The sequence below is a fragment of the Lepidothrix coronata genome, unplaced genomic scaffold, assembly GCF_001604755.1.
Source record: "Lepidothrix coronata isolate B3197 unplaced genomic scaffold, Lepidothrix_coronata-1.0 Scaffold73, whole genome shotgun sequence".
Taxonomy (NCBI): domain Eukaryota; kingdom Metazoa; phylum Chordata; class Aves; order Passeriformes; family Pipridae; genus Lepidothrix; species Lepidothrix coronata.
The window spans coordinates 2,279,668-2,294,483 of record NW_016690253.1 but is presented as its reverse complement, the minus strand read 5'-3'; the positions used below and the strand labels follow the sequence as shown (position 1 = coordinate 2,294,483).

Sequence of the window (14,816 nt, the reverse complement as noted above, 5' to 3'; positions counted from 1 at the left end):
GAGCCGGCTGGGCTGCAGATTGGGATCCCCTCAGCTGTCCCGCTCTTGGGGACAGCCCCGTGGGGTGATCCCTGCGGCAAGGCGGAGCGAACCACGGGGACATGGCAGAAGGAAACGGGAATCCCAGAGGGATGGGCCGTCTGGTTCCAGTGGGATCTGTGGGATCCCACTGGGGTGAGCCATGGGGTCCCAGTGGGATGAGCCGTGGGATTGCAGTGGGATCTGTGGGATCCCACTGGGGTGAGCCGTGGGTTCCCAGTGGTATGAGCCGTGGGGTCCAAGTGGGATGAGCCATGGGCCCCCCCTGGGGTGAGCTGTGGTCCCCATCAGAGTGGCCCTGGAGCAGCACATGGGGTGGGCCCCTCGGTGCAGGCGGTGCGTGGGGCAGGAAGCGAGGGCGGAAGCCACAGCCCTGCATGGGGCTGTTCGCATGCGCCCCATGGCCAGCCCCACCCCACCATGGCAGCTCTTGCCACCTTCCTGGTGCCTGTCCTCCTCCTCCTCCTCTGTGGGCCGGACCCCTGCCCTGCTGCTGCCCACAGCCAGCCAGGTAAGGGGGCACATGGGCCCATGGGGAGGTGGGAGGCCGCAGATCCCCACTGTGGGTGAGGATGGAGCCAGTGATGGCGGGCAAGGAGGGCAGGATGTGGGGCTGTGTGGGCTGGCGCGCTGTTGGGGGGGTGCACCAGAGACCCTGCGACCACCCAGTGTGCCGCAGGACCCCCGGCACATACATGGCCCCTTGCAAAGGGACTGCCAGGAGAGACAGGCTGTGCCAGGGAGCCCCGTTGGGTGTCCTTGCTCCCACCCCAGCGATGGAGCGTTGCTGACACCACCAGCCCCATGGCTACTAGTCCTGCAGCGCTCCTGGCCCCATTACTCTACTGGCAGGCCCATGCTATCCATGGGTGCTGGCCAGGCTGGCGGCCTAGTGGATCTGCCCTTTCCATCCTGGTCACGTCAGCAGTGCTGTGCACAGGAAGGAGATGCACAGGAAGGGAGACAGCAGCTTCTCTTTCCACCTGGCACCCTCATCCCAGCCATTGTTTTCTGGGAAAAAATCCACCTCTTGGCTGGCTGTCAGCAAAACAACAGCTTTCTGTGGAAACACAGTCCCTCTGTATCCCTGGACCTCCTGGGCTGCTGGGAAGATGTCCTTCATCTTCATGTGTGGAAACAGCCAGAGCGCAGCCTGTTTGCTGCATTGTGTTACACTACAGCTCCGAAAAGCCTGGCTCTGGCTTTTTCCTGCTCCTGCAGTTCTGGCTGGTGAGTTTGGACCTTGGGTGGGACCAGATGTCCCATTGCTTGGTTTTTAGGGGGAAAACCTCTCATTTTCTGTGAGTCTGCAGGACAGCTCTCAGCCACCAGCAGCTGGGCTGGCACTTGAGAGAGCTCTGTGAGGTGTCTCAGTCCATCAGAGCAGCTCATCCCTCAGCGAGTTGTGCTTCTGAGCACCAGAGCAGACTGTGGTGTCATAACTGATGGGACCAGCACTACTGCTGTGGCCCTGCAGCCTCCTGCCAGCCCAGGATGTGGCTACGTGGGTAAGAACCAGGCCTGGCACAGTGCAGCAGAAGGAGAGGGCAGAGGAGGCAGCATGAGTTTCCTGCAGAGATGGAGACTCAGAGGCTCAGCCTGTGGTGGAGGGGCTGTGGTGGGAAGCAGCCCTGCACAGCCTTGATCACCCAGACACAGAGACACATGAGCACCCGCAAGCACCCAAAAGGGTAACAGTGAGATGAATTTAGCCAGGATGGAGACACCAGGCATAAATACTGAAAAAAAACCCCCTCTGATTTTCTCATGGGACAAACAAAATGGGTTGGCAGAGAGGGATTTGTATCCTGCCCCACACCGAGGAGCTGCAAACAGCAGCTGTGGGGTGACTAAGGGGAGTAGATGGAGGACTCAGGGTGAAACACCACATCCACAGCATGAAAAGCCAACAGCACAGATGTGGGAGAGACAGCAGTCCTTTAGAGGAAGATGTGGGGCTGCTGGCAGCCCAGGCGTCACCAACACAGCTATGCCAGAAAGAGATGGGCTTGTTTGGCTAAGATGGAGAAAGGCTCATAGGGATATGCAGGGACCTTGACATGTGCCGTGTCTCCCCGGTGCACCCCTGGGCCCTGGCACAGCCTCCCACCACCACGATGCCCAGCAGTGTCTGTCATTTGCAGAGGTGAAGTGTGTCCTCTTCAACGAGGAGTACATGAACTGCACGTGGGGGAGCAGAGAGACACTCAAGGCCAACTACTCCCTCTACTACTGGTAGGTGTCCCCGCTCCACAGCCTGGTGTCCAGTGGTGGGTCCCCATGCAGGGGGGCTACTGCCAGCATCGCTGGTCCCATCAGGCTGCTCCTCCTCCACAAGCCCAGGGTGGGGCAGGCTCTGTCCTCCACAAGCCCAGGGTGGGGCAGGCTCTGTCTCCAGGGCAAGCAGGATGGGAAGTGTTGGGGAGAGGGGTCCCCAGGAGGGCTGGGGCATGTGAGGCCTTGGGGAGCCCCGGTAACTCCCTGTGGCACAGGTACAGGAACACATCCAACAAGGTGGAGTGCAAGCATTACCGGCAGGACCAGGACATCAGAGTCGGCTGCCACTTCAACCAGAACGAGATCATCCAGTTCCAGCCTTTCCACGTCCTTCTCAAAGCCAGCATGGGCGGCAGCACCCTGGAGATCAGCAAGCGCATGGAGCTGCAGGACCTGGGTACAGATTGGTCCCCCAGGGCTGACCCATCAGGTCCCAGCTGGCAGCAGGGCCATGGGGCCATGGGGCCAGCACTCACCAGGCATTCACCTGCAGTGAAACCAGATGCGCCCGTCAACCTGACCATCCACAACATGAGCAACAACCAGCTGCAGCTGACCTGGGCCACCACATACCCCAAAGCCAAGTGCCTGGAGCACGCCGTGAAGTACAAGAGCAACAAGGACACCGACTGGATGGTGAGAGCCCCTGGGCACGGCACCCTTGTGGCTGTGCCTAGGGAGGAGCTGTACACCAGCCTCCATGGCAGTCCCAGCCCACAGCCATGGCTCATGTCTCTGCAGGAGATCTCGGTGAATGGAGATGTCTTCTCCTTACCCAGCGTGGACTACAAGAAGTTCTACACCTTCTATGTGCGCAGCAAGGTCAACAAATACTGCGGCAGGACCCAGCTCTGGAGCGAGTGGAGCGTTCCCGTGGTCTGGGGCAGCAACTCCACCAGCAAGAGTAGGTCCTGGGGGCTGTAGTGGGATGGGATGGACTGAAGCATGGCAGGGCTCAGCAGGTGAGGGATGGCCAAGCAAGTAGAGAGCTGGCCTGAGGTGGCAGCTGTAGGGGCAAGACCCGTCCGGGCACCTGGAGTGCAGGCAGCAGCATCAGCCCCTGCTGCTTTGTACTTCTGGAAGCCAAATACACCCCAGCAGTGGGACCTGCTGACTTTTGCCAGGGGTTTCTTAGCACTGGAGGGCTGCCCTGGCACTGCTGGGCCAGGACAGGGTCACCAGCCAGTTTTGGTGGTAGTGTGGCAGGGCTTGGAGGCGGGCCCCTTCTCTATCCTCTGCTCCCAGAACAATGCCATGGCCACCCATTGCTGTGATGGTGTACTGTCTGGGCATCAGTGTCACCTTGGTTCTTTCCAGGCACAGTCCACTGGTTCTGGATCCACACAGTCTTGATCCCCATTGCCTCCTGCGTGATCTTGCTGGTCCTTGTCATCCTGCTGGTGCGCATGGAAAGGTGAGTGTGGGGAGCTGATGGGGGGGCAGCAGCATTGGGGCTCTTCCCCTCTGACAAACCTCTCTCACACAGGGTATGGGTCATCCTAATGCCCCGAATTCCCAACCCCAGCAAGAATTTCGATGAGCTCTTCATCACCCACAACGGCAACTTCCAGGTAAGGCGGGTGCAGACGGCCCTGCCCTGGGCTCGCCCTGCACCGTGGGGTTGGGGCTGGGCTGGGTGGTGGCTCCTCTCACTCTGCTCTGTTCCCTGCAGGAATGGGCTGGAGTCCCCAAGGATGTTGTGGAGAGCTTCAAGCCCAACTACAGCGAGAACATCTGTTATGTGAGTGAGCTGCCACCCAAGGACAGCTACGATCCCCTCTGGGAGAGCAGCAACCCCCCACCGTCTGTGATGCCTTCGGCCTCACCTGCCCCCGGCGAGCACAGCCCCTACAAGAACAGCTATGGGAGAGTGTGACACACTCCTGCACCCCCCACGCTGCACAGCTTTGCTGCCAAAACCTCACTGCTCTGCAGGCCCTGCTCCCTGCTCCTGCCATGCCTCCCCCAGCTGCCCCTGGTTTTGCTTCCTGCCATGGCCACACTCAGCCCCCCATGACACAGGGGCTGCACTGCACTGCAGGTGCTGGGGGAGCACGGTGTGCTGGGTGCCCTGGGGGCTGCACTGGGGGCACTGGTGGTGCACTGGTGCCCACAAGCACACCCAGGGACGTGTCCTGGCAAGCAGGCAGGGGCCACTGGCAAACTGATGGGGACATGGGGGATGAGGAGTGCCAGGGAGAACAAGAGTGGAAAAATAATGGAAGACACCTGAAGAGTATTGTAAACATGTTCAAGTGACTTGCAGCTGGGTGTAGAAAAACATATATACCATACTCTTAGATGTTTAGCCTTGTGTGTTTGGCAAGTAGAACTTCTGTGTTTAGATAACACAGGCTTGTGATAGACTTAGTGGCACCTTATTTAACATGCTTGAGATTCCTGCCCTGCTATGGGAAAGATCAAATCACAGTGGTAAACCAGGACTGCACAAATCCTTGATAAACAGGCAAAAACAGCAGGTTCAGTGATTCTCCAGCACAGGCCAAGCTCCACAGTACCTGCATCCCTGCTTGTCTGCCTCTGCCCAGGTGCTGCTTGGGGGATCCTCCAGTCCTCAAGATAATGAAAATAAATTTCCTCTTTGCCTTTTATCCGTGGTTTTGTGGTTGTTCCTGTGTCCTGCCTCTACCAGCTCAGACCGCAAGCCACTGTGTTACCCTGGGGCCCTGGGCAAGCCTGGCAGTTCCCCCAAGGCCTCGCTGCTCCTTGCCTGCTCCCCAGGTTTCCCGTGGCAATAAAGCTCTGGCCACCAGGGGCTTGTCCAGGCTTGTCACACAGGGTCTGGGGGAAGCACCAGTGGAGCCCCACCTCCTGAACACCTCTGGCCTTGCACATGTTGTGATGCAGGAGCCAGCCCCACCATCCCAGCCCCACTGTCCCAGGCTGGCATCAATCATCATCAAGCATGCTGATGAGTCCCCTCCTGGCTGTCCCACGCTGCTCCCTGCACACGGGGTGATGTGCTGTGGCCTCCCTGTGCAGTGGGCTCGGCTCTGGGCTCTGCAGCCACTGCCAGGGCCACCTGCTGCCCTCAGGCACGGCTGCTGTCCCTGCAGGAGACCAGAGCTTTCTGGCCAACACCGGCTGCAGCGTCCTGCAGCTGCTCTTACAGAATCACAGAATCAATCAGGTTGGAGAAGACCTCTGAGATCATCGAGTCCAACCTACGACTGACCATCACCACATCAACTAAGACTATGGCACCAAGTGCAAGTAAGACATCCAGCCTTTTTTTAAACACCTCCAGGGATGGTGACTCCACCACCTCCCTGGGCAGCTCATTTCAATGCCTGACCACCCTTTCTGTGAAGAATTTCCTCCTAATGTCCAACCTAAACCTCCCGTGGTGCAGCTTAAGACTTATGTCCAGCCGTTCTGTCGCTGGTTGCCCGGGAGAAGAGCCCAACGCCGCACCTGGCTACAACCTCCTGTCAGGGAGTTGTAGAGAGCGATGAGCTCTCCAGGCTGGCCCCCGCTCAGGCTCTGCTCAGCAGCGCTGGTCCCCAGCGCCGTTCCCGTTCCCGATCCCGATCCCGATCCCGGCCCGCTGGGGGCGTGTCCGGCGCTGACAGCGGCACTGCCCGGCCCCGCCCACCGGCGCGGCGGAGGCCGCCCCCTGGCGGCGGCGATTGGCGCAGGCGGGCCCGCCCCCCGTGCCCGCGGCGGAGCCGGCGCTGCCCCGGCACTGCCACCGGCACCGGCACCGGCACCGGCACCGCGGGCACGGCACGGCACGGGCTCACCATGATCGTGTGTCCCCAGAGCGTGGAGCACCCCCGAGGAAGCCGATGCCAGCGGCTGCCGGGGCAGGTAGGACCCGCCCCGCCGCGCCACCGCCACCGGCAGCCCGTACCGGAGCACCGGGCTTCGCCCTGCTGGCCGCCACCGGCCCGGCACGGCTGCGGCACCGACAGGCCGGGACATTCCCGCTGCCCGCTGGCGGTGCGCGGGGCCGGTGGGGTGAGGCTGCGCTCTCACGGTGCCGCGGCCGGCGGGTTGGTGGCGGTGCCGGTGCCGGTCGCGGTGCCGGTGCCGGTGCGGCGGCTCCGTCCCCGTCCCCTTTGTGCGGGATGCGGGAGGCGCCGTGGCTCCATCACTGCCAATCAAACTTGTTTTTCTCTCTCCGCCTGCACTGCCCGCGCCGCCCGCCGGGGGCGCTGCCGCCGCCGCCGCCCGCACAATGGGCCCCGGGTACCGGCCCCGGGCACCGCCGGGGGAGCCCCTGCCGCGGGCACTTCGCCCGTCCCCTCGAAACCCGGGCCGGAGGGGCTGGGCGAGAGGTGCCGCCGCGGCAGCATCTCCAGAGAATGCCACCGGCGGGGCCACCGGTACCGGCGGAGCCACGGTCTCTCCTGGCGGAGGGATGGAGCCCCGGCGGGGATGACCCTCTCTGCGCATCCCGGTGCTGCTCGGGCTCGCTCCCGGCCGGCCGGGCTCCTCCAGACTCCTGCCGCCTTTTTGTGCTCATGGCTGCCGAGCGGGAGCACCGGGGTACCGCTCCCCTGGCAGCACCGCCGGGTGGGGAGGGGGCGAGGTTGGTGGTGGGTGCGGGGTCGAGGTGCCTGTTGGGGTTCAGGGGGCTTGGATAGAGGAAAGCCTCCCCGGGGAGGGAGGCGATGTTCCCACCGCCCAGGGGTGCGAGTGGGTGCAGGGGAGGAGGAGGAGGAGGATTGTGGCCGAGGAAGGTGAGCAAGGTGGCACTGGGAGCAATGCGAGAGGCTGGGGAGGCAGGAGTGCGGGAATGTGGCAGGTGGTCCCGGTAGGAGACACCCTGGGCTGAGCTGGTACCTTTGGGAGTGGGCAGGAGAGAGGCCGAGGTCGGAGCTTGCCTTGCACCTTCCTTCATCCTCTCCTTCCAAGCCGTGTCTGCCTAGTTGCTCTCTCCACCACCACCTGGACAAGCAGAGTGAGGAGAGCTGGCAGCACCAAAGGCTGAGCCATGGGCTGGTTGCATGGCTCCTTGCTGTGGACCACCTTTCCCCAGGGGGAGTGGAAGGGCCCCCAGCTCCTCTGCCTACGAGGAGGAGAAGACCAGTGGCTGTAACCCCATGGTTGTCCTCATGGCAGCTCATTTCCCCAGGCAGAGGGACTTTTCAGGGGGCTTTCACATGTCACTTCTGGCTTGCACCTTCCCCCGTGGAACAGAGAAGCTGGTGCTCCTCATCTCTTTCCATTTTAATTTGAGTTTTGGGGTTTTTTGGACCTCTTTGGCCAGAGGAAGTTGATGTTCCAAATGTCATCGAGTTAATCTCTTGACATCTGAGCGATGGTATGTTCATCAGAAGTGCAGGATGGCGGAAAATAGCCAGAGCTGCTTCCTGCACTGCCTCTGTGGGTGCAACTGCTCTGTACTGCCACACAGCTCATCACTGCTCTGTCTCCCCCTCACCCCGGGGTGCTCTGCCACACACCCCATGGCTTTGGTGGTTTGCAGAAGTGCTCCTGGTTTTCTGCTATGCCACCGTGGTTGCCGTGCCCCAGTCACCATCCTTTGGGGGACTGCGCTGGAGAGGCAGGTGGGAGGAACATGACGGTGGGATCAGCAGGGCCAATTTCCCAGGGGAGATTTCAGTTCAAGCCTGGGAGAGAAGATGCATCCTCTGCATCCCAGGGTGCTGCCTGGGCTCCCCTGGATGAGCAGGGGCTGTGACTTTCTGTGTGACAGGGGTTAGCACCTGCTGCACCCACAGCTCGGGGTGGGCAGGCTGCAGGTGCAGACCCCGCTGTTGGGTGGGAATTGTGGCAACACGGTCGTTGGGGCACAGCAGCTGCCCAGACACCTTTTCAACATCCCTGCCCTCGTCTCCCACCACCCTCTTGGGAGGGATTGGGGTGGGCACTTCTGGGGATGTCTGGGCCCCCCTTGCCGAGTGGCCCATTTGTGTTCTCACCAGTGGGCACACCTGGTGACAGTTGCACTGTGTCCTGCGGGACCGCTCCCACACTGTCTCCTTGGGCAACACGTGGGGAGCTCCTCTGTGTGCTCCCGACCACATGGAAGGTGCCAGGACATCACTTGCCTCTTGGCTTGCCAGGGCAGGAGCCTCAGAGCCCCTCTGCTGTCTCCACAGCTCTCCCCCATCTTGGTGCTGGGCAGGAGGGCTCAGTGCTGGCAGTGCAGGGTCCTGGTGGTAGGCTGACAGGCTGCTCCATTCCAGAATGTTTTTCCATGTCATGTTTCCCCTGCTCCAGCCCTGCATCACTGCAAGGAAACATCATTCCTAGTTGGTCCTTTGCTTCAGCTCACCATGCAGTGCCTTCTCCCAGGCAGAGGCCAACCTGTGTGTCTTGTGACCTGTCCTCCTGCTAGCAGTGCCTGTGCTGAGCAGTGCTCTGCCTGGCTCCAGGAGTGTCCTTCTGGGAGCACTGAGCCAGGAGAGGGGATTTCTGCCCCTTGCAGAGCCTGGGCTTGGCTGGGGTGGGCTGCTGCAGCAGGGGCTGCTCTGGGGAGAGCCAAGCAGAGCGTGTTTCCTGCAGGTAGTGAAGATGTCCGGCAGCGACCCTGAGTGCCCCCAGTTCCTCTTCGTGAAGGTGCTGGCGAGCCGGGGGCGGCTGGAGGCAGTGACCCAGCAGATGGGCTACCACCCACAGTACCTGGACAGCTTCCTCAAGATGCAGCACTACCTGATGCACATGGATGGCCCCCTGCCCTTTGACTGCCGGCACTACATCGCCATCATGGTGAGCCCCACTGGGAGCTGCCGGAGGGGACGGGGGCTCTGCTCAGCCCTGTGGGGCTCCCCTCTCCCTCCAGCAGACAGCCTGTGTCAGAGGCTTCTCATCAGAGGCCAAAATTGTGGTGTCCTGGAGGTTGGGTGAGAGGTGGGCGCAGGGTGCCTGCATGGTGCGGGGATGCTGATGTGCTGCCCTTGCAGGCGGCTGCCCGGCACCAGTGCCGGTACCTGGTGAACCTGCACGTGCTGCAGTTCCTGCGGGCAGGGGGTGACCCCCAGTGGCTGCGCGGCCTCGAATTCATCCCCCCCAAACTCCGCAACCTCAACGAGATCAACAAGATCCTGGCACACCGGCCCTGGCTCATCACCAAGGAGCACATTGAGGTACTGGGGGAGGGCTGTCAGCCAGGGACCAGGGCAGCAGTGGGGGACAGCAGTGTCCCCAGAGGCTGCCAGCACCCTGCCCACCTGCCTGTGGTACACTGCTGGTCTGTGTTCTGCAGAAGCTGCTGAAGATCAGCGAGTGGAGCTGGTCGCTGGCGGAGCTGGTGCACGCTGTCGTCCTCCTGGCACACTGCCATGCACTTGCCAGCTTTGTCTTCGGCTGTGGCTGTGAGCAGGACGAGGGGCTGGGGGGCCGAGGCTCCCTGAAGCCCCTGTCACTCGGGAACCAGTGCTTCTGCGAAGCCACCGCCGGCAACAGCTGCAGCCAGGAGCTGCTGCGCATCAACCGCAAGCGGGTGAGCCCCCGAGGGTGGGTGTGCTGGGCAGGGGGAGGTGCAGCCACGACTGCTGCCCTCACCCCCAGCCTGTGTCTGTGCAGTCCCTGGACTCCTGCATGGAGCTGGATTCCCTCCGGGAGCGCATGCAGCGGATCCATGTGGAGACCGAGGGCAGGGAGGAGATGAGGCTGCTGCAGCTGGAGCGAGAGGAAGGTGAGGGGCAGGGAGCGGAGGGGGTGTGCAGGGTGGGAGTTTGTATGGCACACCTGGGTATTGCTCCCTCATGCCTTACATTTTCCATGATGTATGGTTCGTAGAGGGGCTCACGGGATGCACATGGGGCACAGCAAGGGCTGGCTTTTGATGCCTGCTGTGGCTGGGAACAGGGCAGCTGAGCACTGCTCTGACCCGTTTGCAGGGCTCTCCCTTCTTGCAGATCCTGATGGAGAAGTCACTGGTGCCACCAACCTCGCATGCTACATGCAGGACCCTGACTTTGGATACCAGGATTTTGCCCGGCGCGATGAGGATCAGACGCAGGTATTCAGAGTCCAGGTAAGGCTCCTGCTCTCTTGCTGGGCAGCAGCCCAAGCTGCTGCCTCTCTGCTCCTCGTGGCAGTAAATGGTGGCAGGGGTGCCCATGCAGCCTGGATCTGGCACAGCTGCTTTTGCAAAATGCCTGAGTGGGAAAGCCCAGCTCTGAGAGGGGACCTGCCCCACTGGCGTTGGGAAGAGGGAGGTGACCCATGAGTTCTGTCCCTAAGGGCTGATGATTTCTTTGCATGGCCCTCACAGTGGCAAGGGTCAAAATCATTCAAAAGCTGTCTGATAAGGGATGTTATGGTTTGTGGCAGAGGTGCCCCCCAAGCAAACTTACTGAATTCTGCTGCGTCCTGAGGTCTCCAGCCCTTGTTCTTGGAAACATGCTCCAAGCTCCTTTTTGCAGTTGCAAAAGCCTCTTGCTGTGCTCAACAGGATTATTCCTGGGAAGACCATGGCTTCTCACTGGTCAACCGGCTCTACTCTGACATTGGGCATCTCCTGGATGAGAAGTTCAGGATGGTGGATGGTCTGCAAAGCAGTGCCATGGCCAAGCGGCAGGGCTGTGAGCCCTCTGTTTTCAAGCGGGGCATCTGGAACTACATCCACTGCATGTTTGGCATTAGGTAGGGAAACCAACCTCATGGTCCAGGGGAGGAAACTGAGGTGACCCGGATGGGAGGAGGGTAGGGGACTCAGGCTGTCTTGCAGATGAGCGTGGAAAAGGGACAGAGGTGAATGGCCTGCCTGGATGTTGGGACAGGCAGGGAAGAGATGCTCAGCTTCTCTGGCCAGGGCAGGGAGCTTTGGGGACAGGGTTTCAGTGCCTGGTGGCCATTGCCATGTGTCCCCCTGCCCCATGGCTGTGCCCCAGGCAGACCACAGGCAAGGTGCTGGCCGTGACTCGCCCCTGTGCTCCCCGCAGGTACGATGATTATGACTATGCAGAAGTGAATCAGCTCCTGGAGCGAATGCTCAAAGTTTACATTAAAACTGTAACCTGCTACCCAGAGAAGACAAACTCAGAAATGTTTGACAGGTTCTGGAAGCAGTTCAAGCACAGTGAAAAGGTGGGATGGCTGGCCCCTGGCTCTGAGTGGCTGCGGTGGGGCTGGGAGTGGGTAGGGGCTGCAGACTGGGGTGCTTTGGGGGGTGTTTGGGAGATCTTTGAGCCACCAAACCAGTCTGAGGCAGGTGGGGGGGAGTGGAAATTGTGGAAATTGGCTGTTTGTGAGGAGTTGGGCTTAGCATGGCATGGGGCTGCGCAGTGTGACGAGCAGAGGGGCCACCAGCAGCACAGGGATCTCCAAGGTCAGTAGCCCATCAGTGGGTGCCTCCAGGCAAGCCCTCCTTCGAGCTGTAACTCAAAGGAGCGGCTGCTGTGGCCGTTGGGGACTGTGCTGGTGCCAGCCTGCCATGCTGCTGCCAAGTATGCAGGGGACTCCCTGGCATGTTGCTGTGGGAAGCAGCCACAGCCTGCAGGACTGGGAGGAGGGGGAAAGGGGAGCTGCCTGAGCTGGAAAAATGGGTGGCATTTTGTGCCATGCCAAAAGACTCGCCCAGGTGAGCGGTCGCTTGCGCCGCTGCCCACAGCACACTGCAGCTGCCCGAGCCTCTCCTGTTTCTCCCGTAGGTCCACGTGAACCTGCTCATCCTGGAGGCCCGGATGCAGGCAGAGCTGCTGTATGCATTGCAGGCCATCACCCAGTACATGATCTCCTAGACAGCGGGGGCTGCGCTGCGGCAGGGCCAGGCAGCGTCCTCGCTCCCTGAACTCCTGCGGGACCCGTCACGCTGGGACCGACGGCGAGGGATTTCTCAATTTAGTTTACTTGACTGTCTTGTTCCTTTTTGTTGGTTTTCCTCCCCTGCCTTGTGGGGCTCACTGAGTGGCCCTGTTACGTGCAATTACCAAACTGTGAGGCAAGTCCGTGCTGCTGAGATGCTGGAGACTTGAACGTGTCCAAGGAGGACTGCCAAAAACATGGGGGGAGAGGGAAGCAATAGGGGACTGGGGCCAAATTAGAGGGATGCTCTCCCACGAGCAGAAGCTCCTTGCCTGGGTGCTGTGGGAGCCTGGGTGCCACAGGGAGGGCAGAGGGGAAAGCTGGCTTCCTTCCCTGTGCTGCAGTGGCTGCCCTGCTTGCAAAGCCACCCTTGGGCACTTGTCCTCACTGGGGTGATGTCTCTCACTTGGGAACAGCATGGGCAGCGTGCGGGTGTGTTGCAATGTCCTGAGTTGCGTGGTTAGGCAGCAAGAAATGCTGGCTCCCAGCAAGGGCCCCTCTCCAGCCCAGGACAGCAATGGGATGCACTTGCTGCCTGCACGTAATATCCTTTAGGTCCATGTGCCAAACCCCTCTGGGATGAAAAAGAGATGACCCAAGGCAAACTCCAAACTGTGAAGCTCTTGCTGGCAGGGTGTCCTAATGCTTTGCATTCTCCAACAGCAGGGTGAGAAGGTCTCTGACAGTGTTCAGGCACTGGGGGTTTCTGCAGGGGACTTTGGGCAGTCCTAAGCCCCTCCTCTGCCTCCCATCAGCACAGAGGCAGGAACAAGGAAGGCTTCCTGAGTTAATGAGGTTTGTATCTTCTTAACACCATGAGAGGGCTGAGGTCCTGTGCCCAGTCACTTGCTGCCTAAGAGCATGGTGGAGGAGCCTGTGGTCACAGCACAGGTAAGCTACAGGAAGCTTCTCCTTGATCCTGGGCTGGGAGGGACTCCCTGGGCTGCCCCTATTTGAACAGAGGCAGCCTGTCCACCAGCCCTGCCCTCTGCCTGGGGGGCAGAAGGTGCACCATCGCTCCCCTTGTGTCCCTGGGCTGCTCCCTGGCCATGCCACAGCCCCTGGCTGAGGAAGTATGAGGGATCCAGTGCAGGCTCTGGAGAGCAGCCACAAAAGGGGGATGAAGCCACCCGTTGTAAGTGGGAGCCTGAAGCAAGGGCAGCTGTTGAGTCAGCCAGCGCACGCTGCTTCAGTCGGCCTGTTTACTGCGTAAATGTACGGGGAGAAAACCTTGTGTATGGAAGCTACAGAAAAAGCCTATTTTTGCTATAAATATATTATGTTTGACATGGATGCCTGCTTTATTTCTGCCAGATGTTGGGAAGGGGATTCAACCTTGCATGGCTGCTCTGAAGGCAGGACAACAGTGCCTGGCTGAACGCAGCCCTGAGATGGCCCAAGCTCCAGGAAGCCCAACATTCTCAGGCATGTTGGGGTCCTGTGCTGACAGCTCTGGTCCACGGCAGGCAGCTGTCACTGAGGCTGGACCTGTCCTGTACAGGTCAGCTCTGTCCTCTTGTGCTCAGCTGAGCAACTGCTGCAGTGTTGTTTGATAGGAAAAGAGGAAGGTTTTCAAGGGGCTGCAGTGCTCCAGCAAGGATGAGCGCACCAGAGGAAGGAGCTGGCTGGCACCAGGGGAGCAAGGCCAGAAACCAGGACCAACCCTTTCCTGAGCCATGCTGCAGGTGCCCCCCTGCACTGGGGCTGGGCCAGCTTGTACTGGGCCAAACTGGTGCCTGGGCAATAAAATGCCAGGACAACTGGTGCTGGGCAGTACCAGCTGAGTCAGTACTGGTGCTGGGACGGTGGCACCAGTGCAAGGATAACTGGTTCTGGGACAGCTGCCACCAGGCTTGGCTAGACAGTGCTGGGACTGGCACTGCTGTACTATCATTCAACCCCAGTGACGGCTGGGCAGGGATCAGGGGGCTGACTGAACTGCTTGCTGTCAGGTGTAGCAGTGGTTAACCACAGCAGCCTAGCTGCCTGCCAGCTGGTTTGCCAGCCTCTCTCCTGTCCCTGCAAAAGCAGCTCTGTCCCCTGCAGGGCTGGGATGAGCCACAGCAGCCAGTTCTCCACAGGGCTCACTGCTCCCTGTCACAAGGCAGTGACAACACAGTGCTGGCTGGGGGTGCAGGGCTGCCTGTCCCAGCCAGTATGGAACTGGCTCCCTTTTGCCCCATCCCCCTACACTTGCACAAAGGGTTGGCCATGCAGGAGCTGGGGCAGCTGCAGCTCGCTCTGGCTTGCAGACAAGCACCAGTCACACCAACAAGATGAAGGGCTCCTTGGGCTGTCAACTCTGACCAGAAATGAGCAGAGCTGCTGGCAAGGCCAGGGAAGGCTGCCAGCCTCAGGCAGTCACACATGGCACGCCACGAGTCTGGCAACTTCAACGCTTGGGCCCCTATCCTGGTGCCCCCTGTGCCCTTTGACTGGGATACTCCTCTCTATGGCTCTGTGGCTGGAAGGAGGAGAACATGAGGTACATCACCTCTGCAGGAACCCTCCAGGATGTCCTGCACACCCATGTGGGAGACAGGCCACTGCAACTGTACCTGGAATTACTGAGGGGAGGTTGTAGGCACATGTCCAAAGCAGTCACCAAGTTTCTTGTAAAGCCTGTAGCAGAAAGAAAGTGCTGGCAGGTGCAGCCAGGACTGCTTTTGTAAGAGCTGAGCCATTCCCAAGTTGCACAGTGAGAGGAATGGTGTGTCCTAGCCCACAGAGAACACCAAGTCACACTGCAGCAGTGG

General features: G+C 60.4%; 2 protein-coding genes across 6 annotated transcripts; both read left to right on the top strand.

The window, feature by feature from the left end:
- The first annotated feature begins 9 nt into the window (after positions 1–9).
- Positions 10–4,926, top strand: IL2RG (interleukin 2 receptor subunit gamma). 3 transcript variants are annotated; one of them, XM_017819137.1, is made up of 9 exons: positions 10–550; positions 1,114–1,269; positions 2,184–2,274; positions 2,532–2,713; positions 2,810–2,952; positions 3,058–3,220; positions 3,634–3,730; positions 3,803–3,887; positions 3,989–4,926. In XM_017819137.1, exons 1-9 carry the CDS (start codon positions 460–462, stop codon positions 4,190–4,192), a joined length of 1,212 nt encoding a protein of 403 aa, XP_017674626.1. In that variant the 5' UTR covers positions 10–459; the 3' UTR covers positions 4,193–4,926. The 3 variants fall into 3 exon arrangements, with proteins under 3 accessions (XP_017674626.1, XP_017674624.1, XP_017674625.1); XM_017819135.1 differs by lacking the exon at positions 1,114–1,269; XM_017819136.1 differs by lacking the exon at positions 10–550 and having other exon boundaries at positions 585–1,269.
- A 1,087-nt stretch (positions 4,927–6,013) lies between these two features.
- Positions 6,014–13,353, top strand: LOC108499421 (sestrin-3-like). Of its 3 annotated transcripts, none has more exons than XM_017819229.1 (9): positions 6,014–6,147; positions 8,815–9,018; positions 9,213–9,395; positions 9,515–9,751; positions 9,835–9,946; positions 10,152–10,273; positions 10,709–10,899; positions 11,199–11,343; positions 11,907–13,353. In XM_017819229.1, exons 1-9 carry the CDS (start codon positions 6,082–6,084, stop codon positions 11,994–11,996), a joined length of 1,350 nt encoding a protein of 449 aa, XP_017674718.1. In that variant the 5' UTR covers positions 6,014–6,081; the 3' UTR covers positions 11,997–13,353. The 3 variants fall into 3 exon arrangements, with proteins under 3 accessions (XP_017674718.1, XP_017674719.1, XP_017674717.1); XM_017819230.1 differs by having other exon boundaries at positions 6,017–6,147; positions 10,170–10,288; XM_017819228.1 differs by having other exon boundaries at positions 6,018–6,147; positions 10,152–10,288.
- The last annotated feature ends 1,463 nt before the right edge of the window (positions 13,354–14,816 follow it).

Bases quoted from the DNA above. Each gene is read 5' to 3' on its own strand.
- IL2RG (XM_017819136.1), top strand. From the start codon at position 987: ATGCACAGGAAGGGAGACAGCAGCTTCTCTTTCCACCTGGCACCCTCA. The intron at 2,275-2,531 runs GTAGGTGTCCCC...CCTGTGGCACAG, and splicing joins AACTACTCCCTCTACTACTG to GTACAGGAACACATCCAACA. The intron at 3,221-3,633 runs GTAGGTCCTGGG...GGTTCTTTCCAG, and splicing joins CAGCAACTCCACCAGCAAGA to GCACAGTCCACTGGTTCTGG.
- LOC108499421 (XM_017819228.1), top strand. From the start codon at position 6,082: ATGATCGTGTGTCCCCAGAGCGTGGAGCACCCCCGAGGAAGCCGATGC. The intron at 9,752-9,834 runs GTGAGCCCCCGA...GTGTCTGTGCAG, and splicing joins TGCGCATCAACCGCAAGCGG to TCCCTGGACTCCTGCATGGA. The intron at 10,289-10,708 runs GTAAGGCTCCTG...TGTGCTCAACAG, and splicing joins CGCAGGTATTCAGAGTCCAG to GATTATTCCTGGGAAGACCA.